This window comes from Urocitellus parryii, chromosome 2 (assembly GCF_045843805.1).
Source record: "Urocitellus parryii isolate mUroPar1 chromosome 2, mUroPar1.hap1, whole genome shotgun sequence".
Taxonomy (NCBI): Eukaryota; Metazoa; Chordata; class Mammalia; order Rodentia; family Sciuridae; genus Urocitellus; species Urocitellus parryii.
In genome coordinates, this window is record NC_135532.1 from 121,548,361 (window position 1) to 121,568,118 (window position 19,758).

General features: G+C 33.2%; 1 protein-coding gene and 1 non-coding gene across 3 annotated transcripts in view; both read right to left on the reverse strand.

Moving 5' to 3' along the window:
• The window catches only part of Kpna4 (karyopherin subunit alpha 4), a 71,572-nt gene that overhangs the window by 11,659 nt on the left and 40,155 nt on the right, over nt 1-19,758 (reverse strand). For both annotated transcript variants that reach the window (XM_026412083.2, XM_026412084.2), the window contains exons 3-13: nt 19,245-19,334; nt 19,111-19,140; nt 18,965-19,017; nt 15,195-15,290; nt 14,555-14,640; nt 13,197-13,283; nt 8,462-8,631; nt 8,328-8,372; nt 4,538-4,669; nt 4,319-4,447; nt 2,710-2,814 (exon numbers count right to left, since the gene is read on the reverse strand). In XM_026412083.2, the coding sequence (XP_026267868.1) occupies nt 2,710-2,814; nt 4,319-4,447; nt 4,538-4,669; nt 8,328-8,372; nt 8,462-8,631; nt 13,197-13,283; nt 14,555-14,640; nt 15,195-15,290; nt 18,965-19,017; nt 19,111-19,140; nt 19,245-19,334 (1,023 nt within the window). The remainder of the gene's footprint in view (nt 1-2,709; nt 2,815-4,318; nt 4,448-4,537; nt 4,670-8,327; nt 8,373-8,461; nt 8,632-13,196; nt 13,284-14,554; nt 14,641-15,194; nt 15,291-18,964; nt 19,018-19,110; nt 19,141-19,244; nt 19,335-19,758) is intronic.
• On the reverse strand, nt 3,661-3,986 carry LOC113199219 (small Cajal body-specific RNA 7). Its single transcript, XR_003302944.1, has one exon.

Here is a 19,758-nt window from a genome sequence, read left to right on the forward strand (position 1 = left end):
CTAGCATGTGCGAGGACTGGGTTCAATTCTCAGCACCACATATAATTAAATTAATAAAATAAAGATCAATCAACATCTTTAAAAAATTTAAAAAAAAAAGTACATTCAAAGCCAGGCGCGATAGCACTTGCCTATAATCCCAGTAGCTTGGGAGGCGGAGGCAGGAGGATCACAAATACAAAGCCAGCCTCAGCAAAAGCAAGGCACTAAACTAAGAAACTCAATGAGACCCTGTCCCCCACATACACCCCCACCCCCCAAAAAAAAAACAACAAAATAGGGCTGGGGATATGGTGCAATGGTCAAGTATCCCTGAGTTCAATCTCCTATATCCCCTGACCCAAAAGTACATTCAGTAGTCAACCCTCAGTAGTCATGTTGTTTATGGCAATGTGACTTGTTATTTTGATACTATAAATATATTTTTACATATATTTACATCTCTTCCTTAGGCTGAAAACAATTTTTTATCCATAAGATATATGCCATCAATGGTATGCCTCAAAATATGTATAACTGTACTATATATAAAAGACAACCCTATAATATTTGATAGCTTCCTTTCATGATTCATTTCTTCAGAATTGTCACATTTGGGAGAATTAACAAGACCCTAAACAACTTATTAAGACCCTGTCTCAAAATAAAAAAATAAAAAAGACTGGGAATGAGACTCAATGGTAAAGCACACCTGGGTTCAATCCTCAGTCCCTTCCCCCACCTCAAAAATGAATTCTTATAATGGAAGGGAGAGGAAGGGAAACCAGTTGAGTAGAGGAAGTGGACCAGGGAGAAGGAGATGGTAAGGGAAAGGGGAAGAACTGGGAAATGAAACTGACCAAATTATATCATATGCATGTAGGAATATGTCACAATGAATCCCATTAGTATGTGTAATTATAATATACCAATAAATCAATGAATACATAACTTGCTAAAAAAGCTCTCATGATCATCAACTCATCTGTCAAAAATATTACCTATTGCTCACTCCAAAATATAGTCTGTATGGGAAAAGCACGATAAATCCTTAATGCTTAATTCTTTTTTCCTATCAGTCATTTTTTACACCTTATAACATGAATACAAAAATACCTCTCACTTATTTATTTTCTGAAGCCGAAAAAAATTACACCCTTGCCAGGCTCAGTGGCACATGCCTGTAATCTCAATGGCTAGGGAGGCTGAGACAGGAGGATAGTTAGTTCATAGTTAGCCTCAGCTAAACTGAGTGTTAAGCAACTCAGGGAGACCCTGTCTCTAAATAAAATACAATAAAGGTTAGGGATGTGGCTCAGTGATTGAGTGCCCCTGAGTTCAATCCCCCCGCCCCTGGTACAAAAAAAAAAGAATGACATCCTTGTAAAAATACTCATCTTTATGTCGGAAGAATCAAGGCATCCTGGAGGAATAGCTTATTCTAGATCCAGGTCAGAAAATGCAAAAGATAATCCTAGGAATCATATCTAAAAGGTAGAGTATTTAAGAGACAGGTACTAACTTTAAGATAAAGTTCTAAATGGCCAGGGATAACTTGGGTGTCAAAAGGAATAACATTTAAAATGGACTAAAACTTATAAAATAAGAACTCAATTTCCTAATGATCATAAAATTTTCACTCTGGTCTCCTTTTGAGGTTTTAGGGAACCATGTGTAAAAAATGACTGATAGGAAAAAAGAATTAAGCATTAAGCATTTATCGTGCTTTTCCCATACAGACTATATTTTGGAGTGATAAAAGTTCTTCACTACTGAAGAATCATGGCTAATATATTCTTTGACAAAATTAGAAAGCCACCATTTTGCAACTCCTAGTAAAATAGGGGATTCCAGGCAATGATGATCAATAACTACCTAAAAATCATTAGGAGAAAGACTCATGAATAATGTCACAAGTAAGCTTAGAGTAAGCTGATTATACCAGGTCATATACATAGACAGATGTATCTTCATTTTAATTATAGAATTAACACTTTGTTTAATTAGTGATCAGACAAAAACTCTCATGCTGTGATTCTATAATTGTAAATTCTGTTTTCCCCAAATATTAATATGAACATGAGATGATAACAATATCACACTTACTTGCTATTTAATTCTGGGCATTTTATACCACAGGTCCTTCATTATTAGGGTGAATACCTAACTTTTTTGGGAAGAAAAAATACAGAAGGGCCAGAGGTTTCCAAGAAGAAATGAATCATATTAAAAACTGCTGGATTCAAAAGCTTCAATACGAACACTATTTTACCTGTAATATTAGCATCACTATAGGATCTAATCAAATAAACAAAGAAAAAAAGTATATATTTAGGGACTGGAGGTATGTCTTAGTGGTAGAGCACCTGCCTAATGTGTGAGGCTCTGGTTTGATCCCCAGCATCATAAAACAAACAAGTTAAAAAAAAAAAAAAAAAGGAAGATTACCTCTGGATAGGGAATAGGGGTAGGAGGGAAAGGAAGAGAGAAGGGGAATAGCATAGATGGTGGAAGGAGACCCTCATCATTATACAGAATACATGTATGAAGATGTGAATTTGGTGTTAACATACCTTATATACAATCAGAGATATGATAAATTGTGGTATAAAGGTGTATTAAGAATTGCAATGCAAAAATAAATAAATAAAAAATAAAGCAGACTATATATATTATATATATGTAAAATCCTTTCCCCTTATTTAGATAAGTACAATATGATCTTCTTACCTTATCCAAAAGGTGTATTATCATTGGTACAAGACTGGCATCAATTACTGCCTGTACCTGCTGTTGATTTCCTGCAGTGATGTTAGAGAGGAACCACACTGCTTCCTGTAGAAGAAGACCCTTTCAATATTTCTCATTAAAATATAAAATCTGTATCTCAACTAAGAAAAAAAGCATTTGTATTGTGTCCAAATGATTTTACTACTGAGTAAACTCCATAATAAAAATCTTGGGAATTTCAATTCTTCCCCCTTTCCATATATTCTTTGAACAAATAGCTAATGGCCCCTAATCCAAATCACAATGAACTAATAACCCTTCTAAAGAATTCTCAATGACAATGCTCCCAAAGAGTATGACTCCAAAGAAGCTTGCTTGGTTGGATAAATACCCAAAAAACAATAAGCTGTAAAAGAAATTCAAATTCAAAACTAAAACTTTTATAAATGACATTCAATAGCCTTCTCTCCTGTAATAAGCTTTATTGTCCATTCTACCCTTAGACTCCTAACCAAAGTAGGTAAATATCAACTATTCATAACAATGGAGCATCAGAAATAAAACAGTGGGCTGTTTTAGTATATTTTATAATACTCATTCATTTGCACCATTTCTCTGAAAAGCTGAAGTGGACCCAGATGCTTGACTACTTTATGGGTCTACCTTAATGATCTTGTAATGTTATCTTTTATATTACAATGGTGCTATACTTTTGTAAAGGTGATGGTCATTCCAAAGTGTTTTAAAGTTTCAAAGATAATAAATGCAATTACCAAAGCCACAGTTGGCATGAAATAAGATAAAATATCTACCTATATGCTATGTAGGATATTATCAGAATTTTCCTAACTTAAATTTATTAAACTTACCTATTTTTTAAAGGGAAACATTTTCTCTATTCCTACAAACTGTTAAAACATATTAGCACTGACTACTATACAATAGGCTCTTTTGGATCAGATTACAGGACCATGTTTAATGAACCTGTTAAGAGATTTTAGGGTGCTGGGCTAGTTAGGTGAGCTGCTTTGGGGTTATAATCATTGGCAATGTTGTAAATCAACACCCCTATTATTTCTACAACAGCCTCAGATGCACTCCAATATCAGCATCACCATTCAGTGCCCCCTTTCCATAGCCCAAAACACACACATACACACACACACACACACACACAAACAATTAACTACCATAAAATACTAATCTAGAATTAATATATTAAAAATTTTCAGTCATACAACATTCAACACCCAAGTATCTCCATTTCATCATTTCCAAAAGAGCCAAAAAACTCCACAGTGTAAATGTGGGTGTAGCTCAGAGGTGAAGCACATGCTTATGAGCAGATCATGTGAGGCGCAGGGTTTAACCCTCAGCACCAAAGAAGAAAAAGAGAACAAAAAAAAAAAAGAAAAAAGGAAAGAAAAACACTTTGCAACTTGTTTGTTTTATATATGTAAAAATTATATACCAATTTGTGTTTCTAAAGAGTGATATACTTTCTCTTGATACATACATGACAGTTTAAATTAATAACATTACAGATACTTCTGGGACCCAAATTATATAAATGAAAACTACTAGTTTAATACTATTTTAAAATACTTACTTTATTAATTTTCTCTTTGGGATGTGTCAGGAGTGCTGGAAAGTGTGAGAGGGCATCACAGTTCAAAACTACTTGTGTTTGTTCATCAGTTCCAGTAACAATGTTGCCCACTGCTCTAAGTGCAGCTGTCTGAAATGTAAAAAGATATGTTTATCTTTGAATGCCATGTTTAAAGTAACTAATGGTAAGAAAACATGATTTTATCAAGAACAAACTTACCTGAACTTTAACTTCCTGGTGGCTGAGTAGAGGAACCAAGTGAGGAACTATTCCAGAGTCTATTACCATCTGTATCTGTTCATTGCCAGCATCAGTAAGATAAGAGAGGGCCCAGACCGTATCTACCAATATCTAATAAATAAAATAAAAGTTCCAATAATCTTTGAATATTTTCTCATTGCAGTAATTTTTACCCATACTCCTAAGATTGTTCTACTATTTTCTTCTCTTACCATAATTTATTAGAATCTTTATTGTGCATCATTTAGCCAAATTCAGAAGTGTAGGTTAATTACGGTCCCAAATCCATGCCAATATCTATTTTTAATTCACCAACCTATATATGTACTACATAGCACATGAAATAGGAAAAAAAATAATTTTCTTTCTCAAATGCTCAGGCTAAGGGATAACAGGCCCACAAATATTGTAGCTTATGTATATAGTTAGAAAGACTATAGGTATCCAACATGCACAATGGTTTAAACATCTATACTATATGGATATACCATACAGGTATACTTAAAGACAATATTAGTATTAGTTTATAGTGGTATTAGTTTAATAGCAGTTTAATCTTCTCCAACTAGTTTGCATTGCCTTATAAAACTGGAGGCAACTTCCTAAATACAAGAAAGACCCCAAAGCTACAGATCAAAACATTAAAACAACAAGCAAGCAAAACAAACAAACAAACAAACAAACAAAAAAACTTTACACCAGCTGCTACTTAAAACAATAAAAAATGGCCTACAAATTTTTAGCGAGTATATTCTGAAGTGCAGCAGGTCATGTTTGATCTTTCTTTGGGTGTTAAGTACCAATTAGAAATTATGGCCAAAGAGTAGTATTACAACTATTTAACTGCTGCATATAAATACAATTATTGACCAAAAAAGTAAGAAAAATAAAGAAACCACAGGAAAGATAACTGTGCCTGGAACTTTACTTCCAAAATCTTTCTTGAATGTGAACACTGTATCAAAGGATAAGCCAGAAGTTTAAAACTTTTAAGATTACAAACAAATGTTATACTTTAAGACAATCAAGGAACCCCTAAAAGGAGACAACAGCACTTTGTCATTATTCTTTCGGAAACTCAAGAAAATGCTTAAGGATGTGTTTCAATGTAAAAGAAGACATGAAAATAACTCAAATATACTAGTATCAATATATGTGAAACAACTATTTTAATTTTCAAATGGAACTATTTCTTTTCCTGTAGCGTTAACAGAATCTGTTAATACAGGCCAAAAATTTCAAGTTACTTGCTCATGACTGCACATAAAAACCTGGCATCCTTCCCTTTTTAAAAGTCTAATGTTAAACATGTCATTGATATGCTCGGATCCAACTTACAACCCAATTCAAACTAGATCTCTAACATATTTTTAAAATTTTAATAAAAATAGTTATACATGGACACAATATTTTGTTTGTGGTGCTAAAGATCGAACCCAGAACCTCACACGTGCAAGGCAAGCGCTCTGCCACTGAGCCACAACCCCTGCCCTCCAGCATATTTTTTTTTGTATCAAAGTTTACATTCTACTATAAGTTCTCTAACTGTAACTACAGCGTAATGTCAGTGTAATGGCACTGTTTGTGAAAGCAGTTTTTATAACATCTTTGATGGCATAATTTAAGAATTTACTGTTTAACTTATTTAAGATTTTATTTTATTTTATTTTATTTATTTTTTTTAAAGAATTTTAATATTTATTTTTTAGTTCTCGGCGGACACAACATCTTTGTTGGTATGTGGTGCTGAGGATCGAACCCGGGCCGCACGCATGCCAGGTGAGCGCGCTACCGCTTGAGCCACATCCCCAGCCCCAAGATTTTATTTTTAGTAAAACAATATTTAGTACACTACATTATAAGAAGAACAATGCAAACTAATTCCTCCAAGATACATCAAAAATAAGAAAAATGGAAGTACAACCTCATCTAGATTGAAGTGAATAGGTAGAAAGAACAAAATATACTGCTAAGTAAAGTCAAGTAAAATGCCTGGTTTTCCAAAAAAGATATAAACTTGGAGATTAATCTTCCCTGTGAATCTTTCAAAAACAAAATACTGAAATTTGTAATTTAACCAAAATCTTCGCTATAAGGAGCCAAAACCAAAAATTGCATATATATATTTTAAGTCCTAGACTATCTGGAGCTTAAAAAAATTTTTTTTAGAGATCATGTTTACCTATGAATTTTGTAAATTATATCATTGTTTGACATAGTATATTCTATCTTTAATTTGCTTTATGTACTTTAGAGAAATATATCCCTAGAAACTGGGCAGCAGCTTAAAACTGGTCACCATATCAAATGTTTATCTTTTTCTTTTTTTTTTTTTGAAAGAGAGGGTCTTGCTATGTTGCCCAGGTAGGCCTCAAATTCCTAGAGTCTATTATCCTCATACCTCAGTTTCCCTAGTGACTGAAAACTATAAGTTTGCACCACTAAACTCAGCTGCTGAACTTTTTTTTTGGTGATAATATCCGAGATTGAGCCTAGGGGCACTTACTTTACCGCCGAATTACACCCTTAGTTCTTTGTATTTCTTTCTCTCCTTCTTTTTTTGAGACAGAGTCTTGCTAAGTTGCTAAGGCTATTCTCAAACTTGTGATCCTCCTGCCTCAGCCTCCCTTGTCACCAGGATTATAGACATGCAACTTTGTGCCGACTATTTTTAAAAAATTCCTGATTGTCACTATATACTCATGTGTTTTTCCTTACTTATTATATTGCTTGTATGGGTGTGTGTGTGTTTTCTTTTTTTCTGCTGGGGATTGAACCTACCACAGAGTTATACCCCTAGCACACATTCTTGGTTTAACACACCAAAGGCTAGTCTGGCTTTTATAAGCAGTAACGGCAGTTTTCCACTTTATTTATATTCCCTGCATTGTTTTTTCCTTTTTTATTTGTGTTAGTAAGAATAAGCAAGATATTTTTGTAATGTTTTTAACATTACAAAGATTTTATCTTGCCTGTACTGCCTTTTTTCCCCTTGTTAGTTGGACAACCAACAGTTCTCCCTATACTAACTGAAGCTAAAAGTCACTATAACTGGAGAAACAAAGTAAAAACAGAATTAAGAGCAACTGATTTTCATAGTTTGGTGTGTACATATGGATACAAATTCATGCATATAAGCCAGGCACAATGGCATACTCCTATAATCTTAATGATTTAGGAGACTGAGGCAGGAGGACACCAAGTTTAAAGCCAGCCTCAGCAACTTAAGAGGTCATAAGCATTTAGCAAAACCAATACCCCCCCAAAAAAAGTGTGTTGGGAGGTGTGGGGGCTGGCGGCACCTGCTAGGGATATGGCTCAGTGGTTAAGCACCCCTGGGTTCTGTCCCTGGTACCAAAAAATAAAAAAAATTCAAGCATGTGAGCACCAATATTTCTCTTTATCTTTCAAAAACAAAAACAAAAAAAAACCACCATATGCATTCAATAGCTAGACTGCCAAAATGAGATTCCATAAAAAGTGCATAAATATAAAACATGATCTTAGTGAGAGTGATTACTAAGTACCAACTTTATAATAGGCTCTATTTCTTCACTGAAATTATATTTTGTGACACAGGAAAAACAGTAAATATAAAGATACCAGATATGCTTGTAGGTTTTGGAATACTAAAATCTGACAGAGAATAAACTATCATGATCTTGATATATTTTTTACTCTACGTCACATGGGGAGCCCTACATATACAACATGCACATATACACATATATACATGTAAAAAAATATATGATGAGGAACATTTACTCACGTTTACATCTGTGTGATGTATTAAAACACAAAGGGCTGGAAGAATCTGAGGAGAGAATACACAGATTTAAAAACAAATAAAAACATACACATAATAGTATCTAATTTACTTATTGATTTTAAAAATTTGTTTACCTCTTGAATGGTTTCCATTGGTGGTGGTGGGTCTTTGTGACGACATAAGTTGACCATAACCCACGTAACATTTCTTAAGAATGTTATAGGAATAGATGGACTTATGAATGAAAGTAAAGGTTTCACAACTCCAAGACTTATGACATAATCTCTACACTGTGGCCCGTCACCTGTAGAAATGATTAATTTAATAAAATACATTAACAATAAGCATTTTTAGAAAACATAAAGCACCAGGTACAAAATGCTCCTTTAAGTATTTTAGCCAGAATACAATTCAGTTTTATGCAAAGGTTTTAGCAATAAGACAACTAATTTCATTCTAGGTCTTTTACCTAGAGTGCTAAGGTATTCTTTTGCACATTATTTACAACCAAGAGTAGGGACTATAACTTATAGCTTTAGAAAACTATGTCAGAAAAAAAAGAAGAGAACTAAATAGTAGTACAGTAGTGATTTCTGAGCTAAAGCTCAGAAATAATAATTAAGCAGAAACTGTGGGTACAGGATTCTGTATTTTAACAAGCTCTCCATGTGATTCTGACAACACACTAAAGTTTAAGAACCAGTACTGTAGATAGCAGTCAAATTTAATTTCTATATCTATAGAGTGTCACTATAATTTCTAATATGAAGCAGTGATGAAGTATTTCCATTAAAAAAAAAAGACCTTTCCTTACACTACTATATATGGAGATAAGAAAGCAAAGGAGTAAGGATCCCTTGCATATACAAATAATGTAATTCCTATAGCAATAGTCCCAATGCTGGGAACATTTTATAGAGAAATCCTCGCATTAAAAAAAAAATCATAACCATGCCATTTTCCATGCTGTTCCTTTCAGAGGACAATAAAGAGGTACATCACATCATGAAGGCTATATTCCACTTTCCAAAGCCAACATCATACTGAATGGAGAAAAGCTGAAGGTATTTCCTCTGAAAACAGGAACAAAACAAGAATGCCCACTCTAAACATTCCTATTCAACACAGTTCTTGAAACTACCCAGAGCAATCAAGCAAGAGAAGGAAATTAAAGAAATATAAATATGAAAAAGAATTCAATTATCTGTTTGCTGATGACAACATTCTATACTTCGAAGATCCAAAAAACTCCAGAAGACTTTTGGAGCTGATAAACAAATTATTCTGGATAATACAAGATCAACATACAAAATCAATAGCATTTACATACCACAATAATGAATCTGCTGAGAAAGAAATCAGGAGAACAATTCCATTCACAACAGTTTCAAAAATAAAAAAACAAACAAAAGAAAAAAACCCAGAACTCCCCCCCAACTCCAAAATCTTGGAAATAAATATAACCAAAGAGATACAAGACCTCTACAATGAAAATTATGGAACACTGAAGAAACAAATTGAAGATGACCTTGGAAGATGAAAAGATATCCCATGTTCTTGGCTAGGTAGAATCAATATGGAAAAATTAGTCACATTACCCAAAGTGATCTACAGATTGAATGCAATCCCCATCAAATACCAATGATTTTCTTCACAGATGTAGAAAATACAGTACTAAAATTCACATGAAAGAAAAAAAGACCCAGAACAATCAAATTAGACTATGATGCCAATAGCATAACGCTGGCTGATCTCAAATTATACTACGGAGCTATAGTAACAAACCAGCATGGTATTGTCATAAAAACAGACGTGAAGACCAATGGAATAAAACTTAGAAACAAGCTAACATAAATACAGTCATCTGATCTTCAACAAAGGGGCCAAAACCCTATGTTAGAGGAAAAAATAGCTGCCCTCCTACTTTTGGTACAGAGGATTGAACCCAAGGGCACTTAACCATTGAGTCATATCCTCAGCCCTTTTTAAAAAATTTAAGGGTCCCTCTAAGTTGCTGGATCTAGTTTTAAACTTGTGATCCTCCTGAGTAGCTGGGATTACAGGCATTTGCTACTACACCCGGTTGAAAAGATAGTCTTAAAAAAAAAAAATAGCCTTTTTCTTGGTGGTGATGGGGGGGCAGGGATTGAATTCAGGGGCACTTGATTGAGCCACATCCCCTATTTTGTCTTTTATCTAGAGACAGGGTCTCACTGAGATGCTCAGTACCTCACTTTTGCTGGGGCTGGCTATTTGAGCTTGTGATCCTCCTGCCTCAGTCTTCTAAGTCACCGGGAATACAGGTGTGTGCCACCACACCTGGCAATAAATAGCTTTCTAAAAAAATGATATTAGGAAAACTAGAAAACCACATGAAGAGGAATAAAACTGGATCCTTACCCCTCACCCTGTACAAAAATCAACTTCAAGTGGATAAAGATCTAGACAAAACACAGGATCATTCCAACATATAGGCATGGGCACCAATTTCCTTAATAAGACTTCTCAAGCTCAAGAAATAAAGAACCAATAAATGGGATGGCATCAAATTAAAAAGCTTTTTTACAGCAAAGGAAACAAGAGCATAAAAAGAGTCTTCAGAATGGGAGAAAACCTTTGCCAGCTAGTATTCCAATAGAGGATTAATATACAGGATATATAAAGAACTCAACCTCCCCCAATAACCCAACCGATAAATGTGCAAAATGATCTCAGACATTTCTCAAAAGAAGAGAAAATGGCCAATATATGAAAAAATGTTCAACATTTTCAGCAATTAGGGAAGGGCAAATCAAAAATCACACTGAGACTTCATCTCACTCCAGTCAAAATGGCAATCATCAAGAATACTAATAAGAATAACTTCTGCATGGAAATGGAAGGAGACCCTCATTGTTATACAAAATTACATATAAGAGGAAGTGAGGGGAAAGGGAAAAAAAAACAAGGGAGAGAAATGAATTGTAGTAGATGAGGTAGAGAGAGAAGATGGGAGGGGAGGAGAGATAGTAGAGGATAGGAAAGGCAACAGAATACAACAGACACTAGTATGGCAATATGTAAAAACGTGGATGTGTAACTGATGTGATTCTGCAATCTGTATACGGGGTAAAAATGGGAGTTCATAATCCACTTGAATCAAATGTATGAAATATGATAGATCAAGAACTATGTAATGTTTTGAACAATAATAATAATAAAAAAAAGAATAACTTCTGGCAAGGATGTGGGGGGCAGGGAATACACTAATATTCTGTTGGTGAGATGCCAAATTATTACAACCACTTTGGAAAGCAGTACAGAGATTCCTTGAAAGTCTAAGAAGGGAACCACCATATGATCCAGCTTATTTCACTCCTTGGTAAATACTCAAACAAACTAAAATCAGCATACTATAGTGATACATGTATAGAGCAGCACAATTCACAATAGCCAAGTTATAAAACCAGTCTAGTTCCTGTCAACAATCAAAAGTAGAAAGAAAATGTGGTTTATATACACAATGGAGTTTTAGTCAGCCATAAAGAAGAATAAAATTATGCCCTGTGCTGGTAAATGGATCGAACTGGAAAGCATCTGTGAAGTTAAATAAGTCAAGAGTGGAATATCTCTTCTCATACGTGGAAGAGAGACTAGGGAGGAAAGAGAACAAAAAATGTGTGTGTGTGTGTGTGTGTGGGGGGCCTACGTGGGAGACCCTTATGAAAATAGAAGGAAGACCAATAAAGTAGAGAAAAGTCAGGGAGTGTGGGGAAGTACTGGAAAATAAAATCTACAAAATTATGCTATGTAAGTATGAATATATCATGATAATTCCTGATTTTATATATAATTATAATGTATAATTAAAATAATAATAATAGTAGAAGGGAAATCAGTAGAGTAGAGCAAGTAGATCAGGAGGAGGGAGGAGGGAAAGAAAAGGGAAGGTACTAGGGAATGAGATGGATCAAGTTATGTGTATGTACAAATATGGCATAATGAATCCCACTATTAAGTATAATTATATACATCAATAAAAAATTTAAACAAAAAAAGGCATATCAAAACAATATTAGTTACTTCCATGCAAGAACAACAATATATCTGTGGCAAGAGTAACTCAGAAACCTCACTTACTGAAATAAACACACCTATAAGAAAGGTGCTCTCTCTCAATAGCTCGGTCTCTCATCTACATCAGGGACATTCAGACATTCAGACCCTAGATTTTTTCCCATTCTCTACTGAAGAGAATTCCTTGATTTTTTGAGTTTGGATGATCTTAGTTCCTAATACTTGAAATATTAAAATTATCTTTAATTATTCTTTATAGATTTATCGGAGAACACCTAATAGGTATAGTAATTGTGATTGTGTTGTGAAACATTTAATAGGCTAGCAGATACTTCCTACTGATTCATGGTAGGAGATACCACTGTACTTTATAAATTACCAAATTTGAATGTGATAAAGTATGTAAAAGATTAAAAAGATTAAAAAAAAGTCATTTTAAACTCAAAACTGATATTAAAGAGGAAAATTACTGGTTTAAGTTTTGCCACCACCCCCCTGTTTTTTTTTATATTGTCTTTGATGGAGAAAGGTGAGAAATAGAATGGATTCCAAGATAAAAAAGGATAAGATCTAAATCATATTTTATAATTCTTCAAGTAATTTTAAAGTTGACTATATATAAACAGTATTTTAAGCAACAAAAATGTTCCTTCTGTTTTTCAAAGGCTTTATACTTACAAAATTTCTGGAAGCAATCTCACAAAAACAAGTACTGAAGACAAATTGTTTTTTGTTTTCATCTATTAGTAGTAATTTTTATTACCTAGCATATGGCAAAAATTGTTGGATTAGCATTATAAGTTTTATACAAACCTATGATATTTCCCAATGCCCACACTGCCTGCTCACAGACATTCTGATGAGGTGAATGAAGAAGCCTCAGGAAAAGTGGCACAGCATCTGAAGCAGGAAAACATGTTCACACTTAAGGCTGAAGACCATACTATAAAACAAAAATTAATCTTGATTTTCTGCTGAGATCTCAAAAAATATATATGTATGCATATGTATATGTATGTGTGTATGGAAATCCATTAAAAATATATCCTGGCTGATCTCTTTTTAAAGTTAGAATTTCGTTACTGTAACAATTTTTGACTAGCAGTCTCCTTATTCAGTATCAAAAAGAATTTTAAAATATAGACAATTGTCAAATTCAACCTGAACTTAATATAATGGTGGGGGGTTGGGGAATCAAATTCAGTCTTAACCACGATCTTAATTCCAAAATAAAGATTCCTTAAAAAGCAAATATCACCTACAAATAAAACAAAGATTAAACTTTTAAGAAACTGTTTAAGAAATTCTGAATATACAAATTTAGTATGATTGTGGGTCCTTAGGACTGTGATTCCTGGGCCACATGAGACTTGAATCAGCTGGTTAATAAAGATGGGAACAACAGTCAGATCTGTAAATGAACAGAATAATAAAACACAAAACAAATGATATCTCCTTCCTTCCTTCAGATACCACTTTGAAGAAAACTATGTAGGTGTATGTAAATCAATCATATTAACTTATAATAAAAATTCACTTATCTATTTTTGGTATATTAAGACAGACTAGCAGTGATAAATTCTAAGCCTCTTTCTAATCTTTAAAGATGGCATAAAACAGGAAAAAGCAGAGGTATGAATAAGACATTATGAAATCCTAAGTTTACCTGATAGCCAACTATATATAAAAAAAAGCCAAAACACAAAACAAAATATACTTGAACCCAAAACTAAACAAGTTTTAGTAGGATGTAAGATGATTATTTTTCCTAAATTATAACACACGTTAGAATATAAAATGTTTGCATGGCTAACATCTGCTCCCCACACCTTCAAAACCATTAAGAAATTAGTGCTTATGATTTGAACTAGTTTATTAACAATCCTTAAAATCTTTTAAAAAAATGATTACTCTTTGGTAGAAGAATGAAATAGTATTCATGAAAAAAATACACCTAAGTTACTATATCTCAGAGTAATTTTCCACTTACAACTCTTGAAAGTAATCTAAGAGAAAATGTCAGTCACCTGAACAAGTTGATTAAATTAACATATTTAAATTAGCTATTAACAGCCCTAAACGCTAATGGGTAGCTATTATTTTATAATGTAAATAGTTATATACTTTACTGACTTAAAAATCACAATTTTGTTTGTTAATAAACAACTTACTGGACTGAACCACTGCTTGAGTTTGTTCAGAGGTTCCAGATGCAATATTTGTCAAAGCCCATGCAGCTTCAAACTGTAAAGAAGGACTATAAAACAACAAAATTATTTAAACAGATGATTTTTACACTGACCCAAACATCTACCAATCATTTCCTACCTCTAGCTTTTAATATGTTTAAAATGCATCATCTATCCATCCAGCATTTAAAAACAAAACCAAACAAAAACCCCAAAAAACCCCAATCACTGTTTAAAACATTTTACTTCTATATAAAGGTATATATATATATATATATATATATATATATATATATATATATATAAAACCTCTTCCTATATCCTTATTTTTTGTAGTGTATCTTTATTAGGATACTTGTATATTACTCCCCTAGTTTTGTCTTCTGTCCATTTTCAAGCTTTACAAGTTAAATTTATCATTATCAAGTTATCAATTTATCAAGTTAAACTCCTACTTGGCCTTTGCCTGCATCTCCTGACATTAACTTATTTTGCATTGCTTTTCACTTTTGACTTTAATTCCATCCCACAACCTTCTTTTCTTTAAAGATCAAACTTAAATACTAGAAAATCTTGCCATCTCCAAAGGATATATTCTAAATTTATTAAACAATGTACTTACTTGTCATCTCTTTCAAGACAATGGACTAAAATAGGCAATATTCCAGATTTTATTAAGTCATCAATTGGTGGATTTCGATCACTGGACAAAAGCTTCCTGTAAGATATATAACCTCTTTGTAACTTAATGACATACACAATTATATATTTGGTAAATATATTATCAGATCTTAAATATATGGCACAAGTACCTTCTTTGAAAGTTAATTTTTATAATTTATATAATGCAATAGTTCTCTAATTATAAAAGACTAATTTGTAAATTAAATTTAGAGATGATCAATAATTAGGAAAATACGATGGACATTTTATCACTTTTATTAATATTATATTCCCTCAGTGAAGTTCTGAATATGGCTTATAACTAAATGTTTTTATATGCTTTACCTTTGGTTTTAATTAAATTTTGGGCTCAGAGAAAATAGTTGGCAAAATTTGACCTAGCATTTACTCTGCTAAGAAAGAAATATAGGTCATTGAAACACCCAAATGATTCATATTAAGTCACAAAAGAGTCAAGGGCAAGAACAAGTAGGCTGCTGATTTATGTTTACAGCTGACACTAGTATTCAATTTTTTATTAGTGTATTCAATTTTTTATCCTATTCTGTACACTAAATTGAGTGTACAGAACACTCTCATCTCACCAACTAAAAATGAATGGAATAATGACAGCAATACACAGGAAAATACCCAAACAGATGCTGGAGACTGAGACAGATTAGATACATCCCTGCTCTCATGGAGCTTATAAGATACAAACAAACAAAACCCAGCTAATACTTATTTTCACCTGTGGGAGACTGCAGTTAGCAGATTAAACCCTTAATGTGACCTGACACAAATCTTTACATTGGAATCCCCTGCATTATTAGTATATAAAGAAAAGGCTTAATGGGACTGGGGTTGTGGCTCAGTGGTTGAGCGCTTGCCTCGGACATGTGAGGCCCTGGGTTCAATCCTCAGCACCACATATAAATAAAATAAAGGTATTTTGTCCATCTACAACTAAAACCAACATTTAAAAAAAGAAAAGAAAAGGCTTAAGAACCAACACACCTGAGACAGGAGTGTTGCAAGGTCAAAGCCTCAACAATTTAGTGAAACCCTATCTCAAAACACAAAAATAAAATAAAAAGGATTGGGAATATGGCTCAGTGGTAAGCTTCCCTAGGTTCAATTCCTAGTACCAAAACAAACAAACAAACAAAATGAATAAATAAAAGGAACCAGCCTGGTGGCATACACCTTAGGAAGCTGAGGCAGGGGGATTCCAAGTTCAAGACCAGCTTCAGCAATTTAGCCAGGCCCTAAGCAACTTATCAAAATCCCGTCTCAAAATAAAAAATTAAAAAGGCTGGAGATGTAGTTTAGTTGTAGGATACCCCTGAGTTTAGTTTAGTTAATTCCCAGAACCAAAAACAAAACAAAAAAACCCTTAAGCAGCTCATCTCCCCCATGTAAACTGACAGTTGCTTATTTACTACCCTATGAATATACAACTCCTTGACCTAGCTTTAAACTGCTCTACAAATTGGCTCTACTTTACCTAATTAATCTTACTCTCTGTAACTCAAAAACTCAACAACAGCTCAGTTGTCACACCATCACAACCTCATTTTTTGTTTGCTTTTTGCTACTGTGGATTGAACCCAGGAGTACTTTACTACTGAACTATACCATCCTGCCTCAGCCAACTGAGGTGCTGGGATTCCAGGTGCACACTATCACACCTGACTTCTATCTCATTTCTAAGTCCTTTCTTATATCCTACTCCCCTCTCTGTTAATGCCTTAGCACCTCTCTATTCAAATGCTCTCTCTTCCAAGTCCATCTCAAGTTCTATGTTTTACACAATATCATCTATCTATTCTGAGCATTTACAGAGCACAGTCCTAATTTGCTACTAAGTATCATTACTTTCTATGTAGTTCTGCATTCCCAATTAGATTCTAAACTTAAGAGAAAAATTAGATCACATGGTGTTTTCCAAAACAAAAGGCACAGTAATTACCACAATAGAAATAAAAAAAATTATAAAAATCGTAACACCAAATTTTTCTCATTCACGATTGTAGGAAATCAAAGGTAATGATTTTTTTAAAGAAATATTTTTTTAAATATTTTTTTTTTAGTTGTAGTTGGACACAATACCTTTATTTATTTTTATGTGGTGCTGAGAATCAAACCCAATGCCTCACACATGCTAGGCAAGCACTCTACCTTTGAGCCACAACCCCAACCCCAAAGGGTAAAGATTTAATAAAAATATTTTACTGCTTCACAAAGGACAGAAATGGCTTTTATTCTTTTGATAATAAAGAACAGAATTAGATGGGCACGGTGGCACATGCCTGTAATCCCAGCGGCTCGGGAGGTGGAAGCAGGAGGATCTTGAATTCAAAGCCAGCCTCAGCAATTTAGTGAGGCAGTAAGCAACTCAGTGAGACCCTGTCTCTAATAAAATATAAAAAACAGGGCTGGGGATGTGGCTCAGTGGTAAGTGCCCCTCAGTTCAATCCCCAGTAAGCTCCCTCCCAAAAAAAGAATACAGTATATACAACATATAATATAAAACCAGTTTGGTGCCCATCTTGATTTGTGTTAAGGTTCCAGCAGTTCTACCCTTAGTTCCTTTTGCAACATCAATGTAAAGGTTACTAACATGATGAAAAAGGGCAAAAAAAAAAAAAGTCTTAAAATTAGTTTGTTTTTTATGCCTGAATTGTCTCAGATCTTTAAGAATGCACAGACCATGCTTTGAGAACCTCTTAAGATGCACTGGGCTTTAATTTTCTTGCAGAGCTCATATACTCACAGAAACTAAACAGAAACAGTTAACAAACAACACTAACAATTTCTTAATTATTAGCCTTTCTGAGATGTGAATAGTTTTGTAGTTTTTCTTCCTACATGCCTTAGTATTCTCTAAAAAGTTTTTTTATGTAATTTTATATTTCCCTATTCTAAGTTATTTAAGGTGAATACACAAAAGTAGAAAGTAGAACAAAATACAAAAAGGATTCATGCATTGGATAAGATAATGGATGAATCTGTGAAATATTTTTTCCAGTTTGAAATTGTATTAACTATGATCAATTTATTGTGTGTCTCTTTCCCACTAATAATCACATGGTGGTGTTATTATATTCATAAATATACAAAGCAACTACCATTTGCATAATAGTACAACCTGACTTCCCCCAATTTATTTGTTCATACAGATGCCTTGGTAATAATTTTTTCTTCTTCTGGTTTTTCCCTTAAAATATGAGGGCACAGGATTCACAACAAAAATGTACAAAATAACCTGGTATTTCTGGCCTGGAAAGACATCAAGCGCATATGTAGCTATATATCTTGAAGTCTGTTACACACTGATATAGTATGCTTATAGGTATCAGAAAAATTAGCTGACTGTTAAGGGTCTGAATAATATGACTTTTATAAAATAAAGCCTATAAATTAGTAACAGCTAAAGCTTTGTAAATAATGCTTTTCTATTATTCTAAGCAGTAATCCGTTAAATCAACTTTTCCCTAGAATTTCTATGTATTATGTAATTGAAAGATTCACTGTATTTATTTAAGCTCATGAGGATTTAAAAATTGCCACCAATGTTAATACTCTAAATCAGAGAACAATTTTGTGGAATAAATTTAGTTTTTCTATTACTTTTTACTGTTTGTCAAAGTTAAATTTGACTGTAACCCTAAACAGTACTCCTATGTAACACATAAAATTTAAATCTGTCTTCAAAACTTAACTTACCTAGCAGCTTGTACTGCACTTAATTGAATTCCTTGGTTATCACTTGAAGCATTCTATTAAAAAAAATAAGACAATTTATGATGGAGAGACATAATAATTAATTGTTGAGTCCAGGAAATACAGAGGGGTGGGGAGAAGCTACTTACCTGAACAATAGCTTCTAGAGAGGTATTTTGCTGGGGAAAAAAAGTTAAAGAGAACAAATAAAGTTAAAAAGTCACCTTAGAAAGCTATATTTATATGAAATCTTTCACAAGTTACCAGAATAATAGTAACTTACCACTCTATAATCACCATCTATATCAGAGTCTTCACAGATATCTTCATGTGGTACATTTCTTCTCTTTAAGAGATGTTCATCTCTTTTATTCTTTAAAAAATAAAAATAAAAGAAGAAAGTCAAACAAAGAATTTCTGTTAAAAAAAAAAAAAAAAAGCCAAACACTTCCAAAGGTTAGATTTGCAGGATTCAGCCTACAGAAACATGAAGTGTCTTTTAAAACTCAAATGCAAAAAAATTAAAAGTGTGAACCAAACACTTAACTGATACTAATTTAAGTCCCAAATCACAAATATGTATAGTTTTAAACCAGAACCAAACATATATATTTTTACTTAAAAGTACTAAATCTGGAGCTTCTTTTTATCACCTAAAAGCAAAGTAAAGCAAAATTGGAGAATTCAAAATTAGACAAAAATCAATAATGCCTTACAAAAATCAAGGGCCACTTGAATTTCACTAAAAATGTTTGAGGCGAATTTACAAATATATCCTCAACTACACAATCTACTTT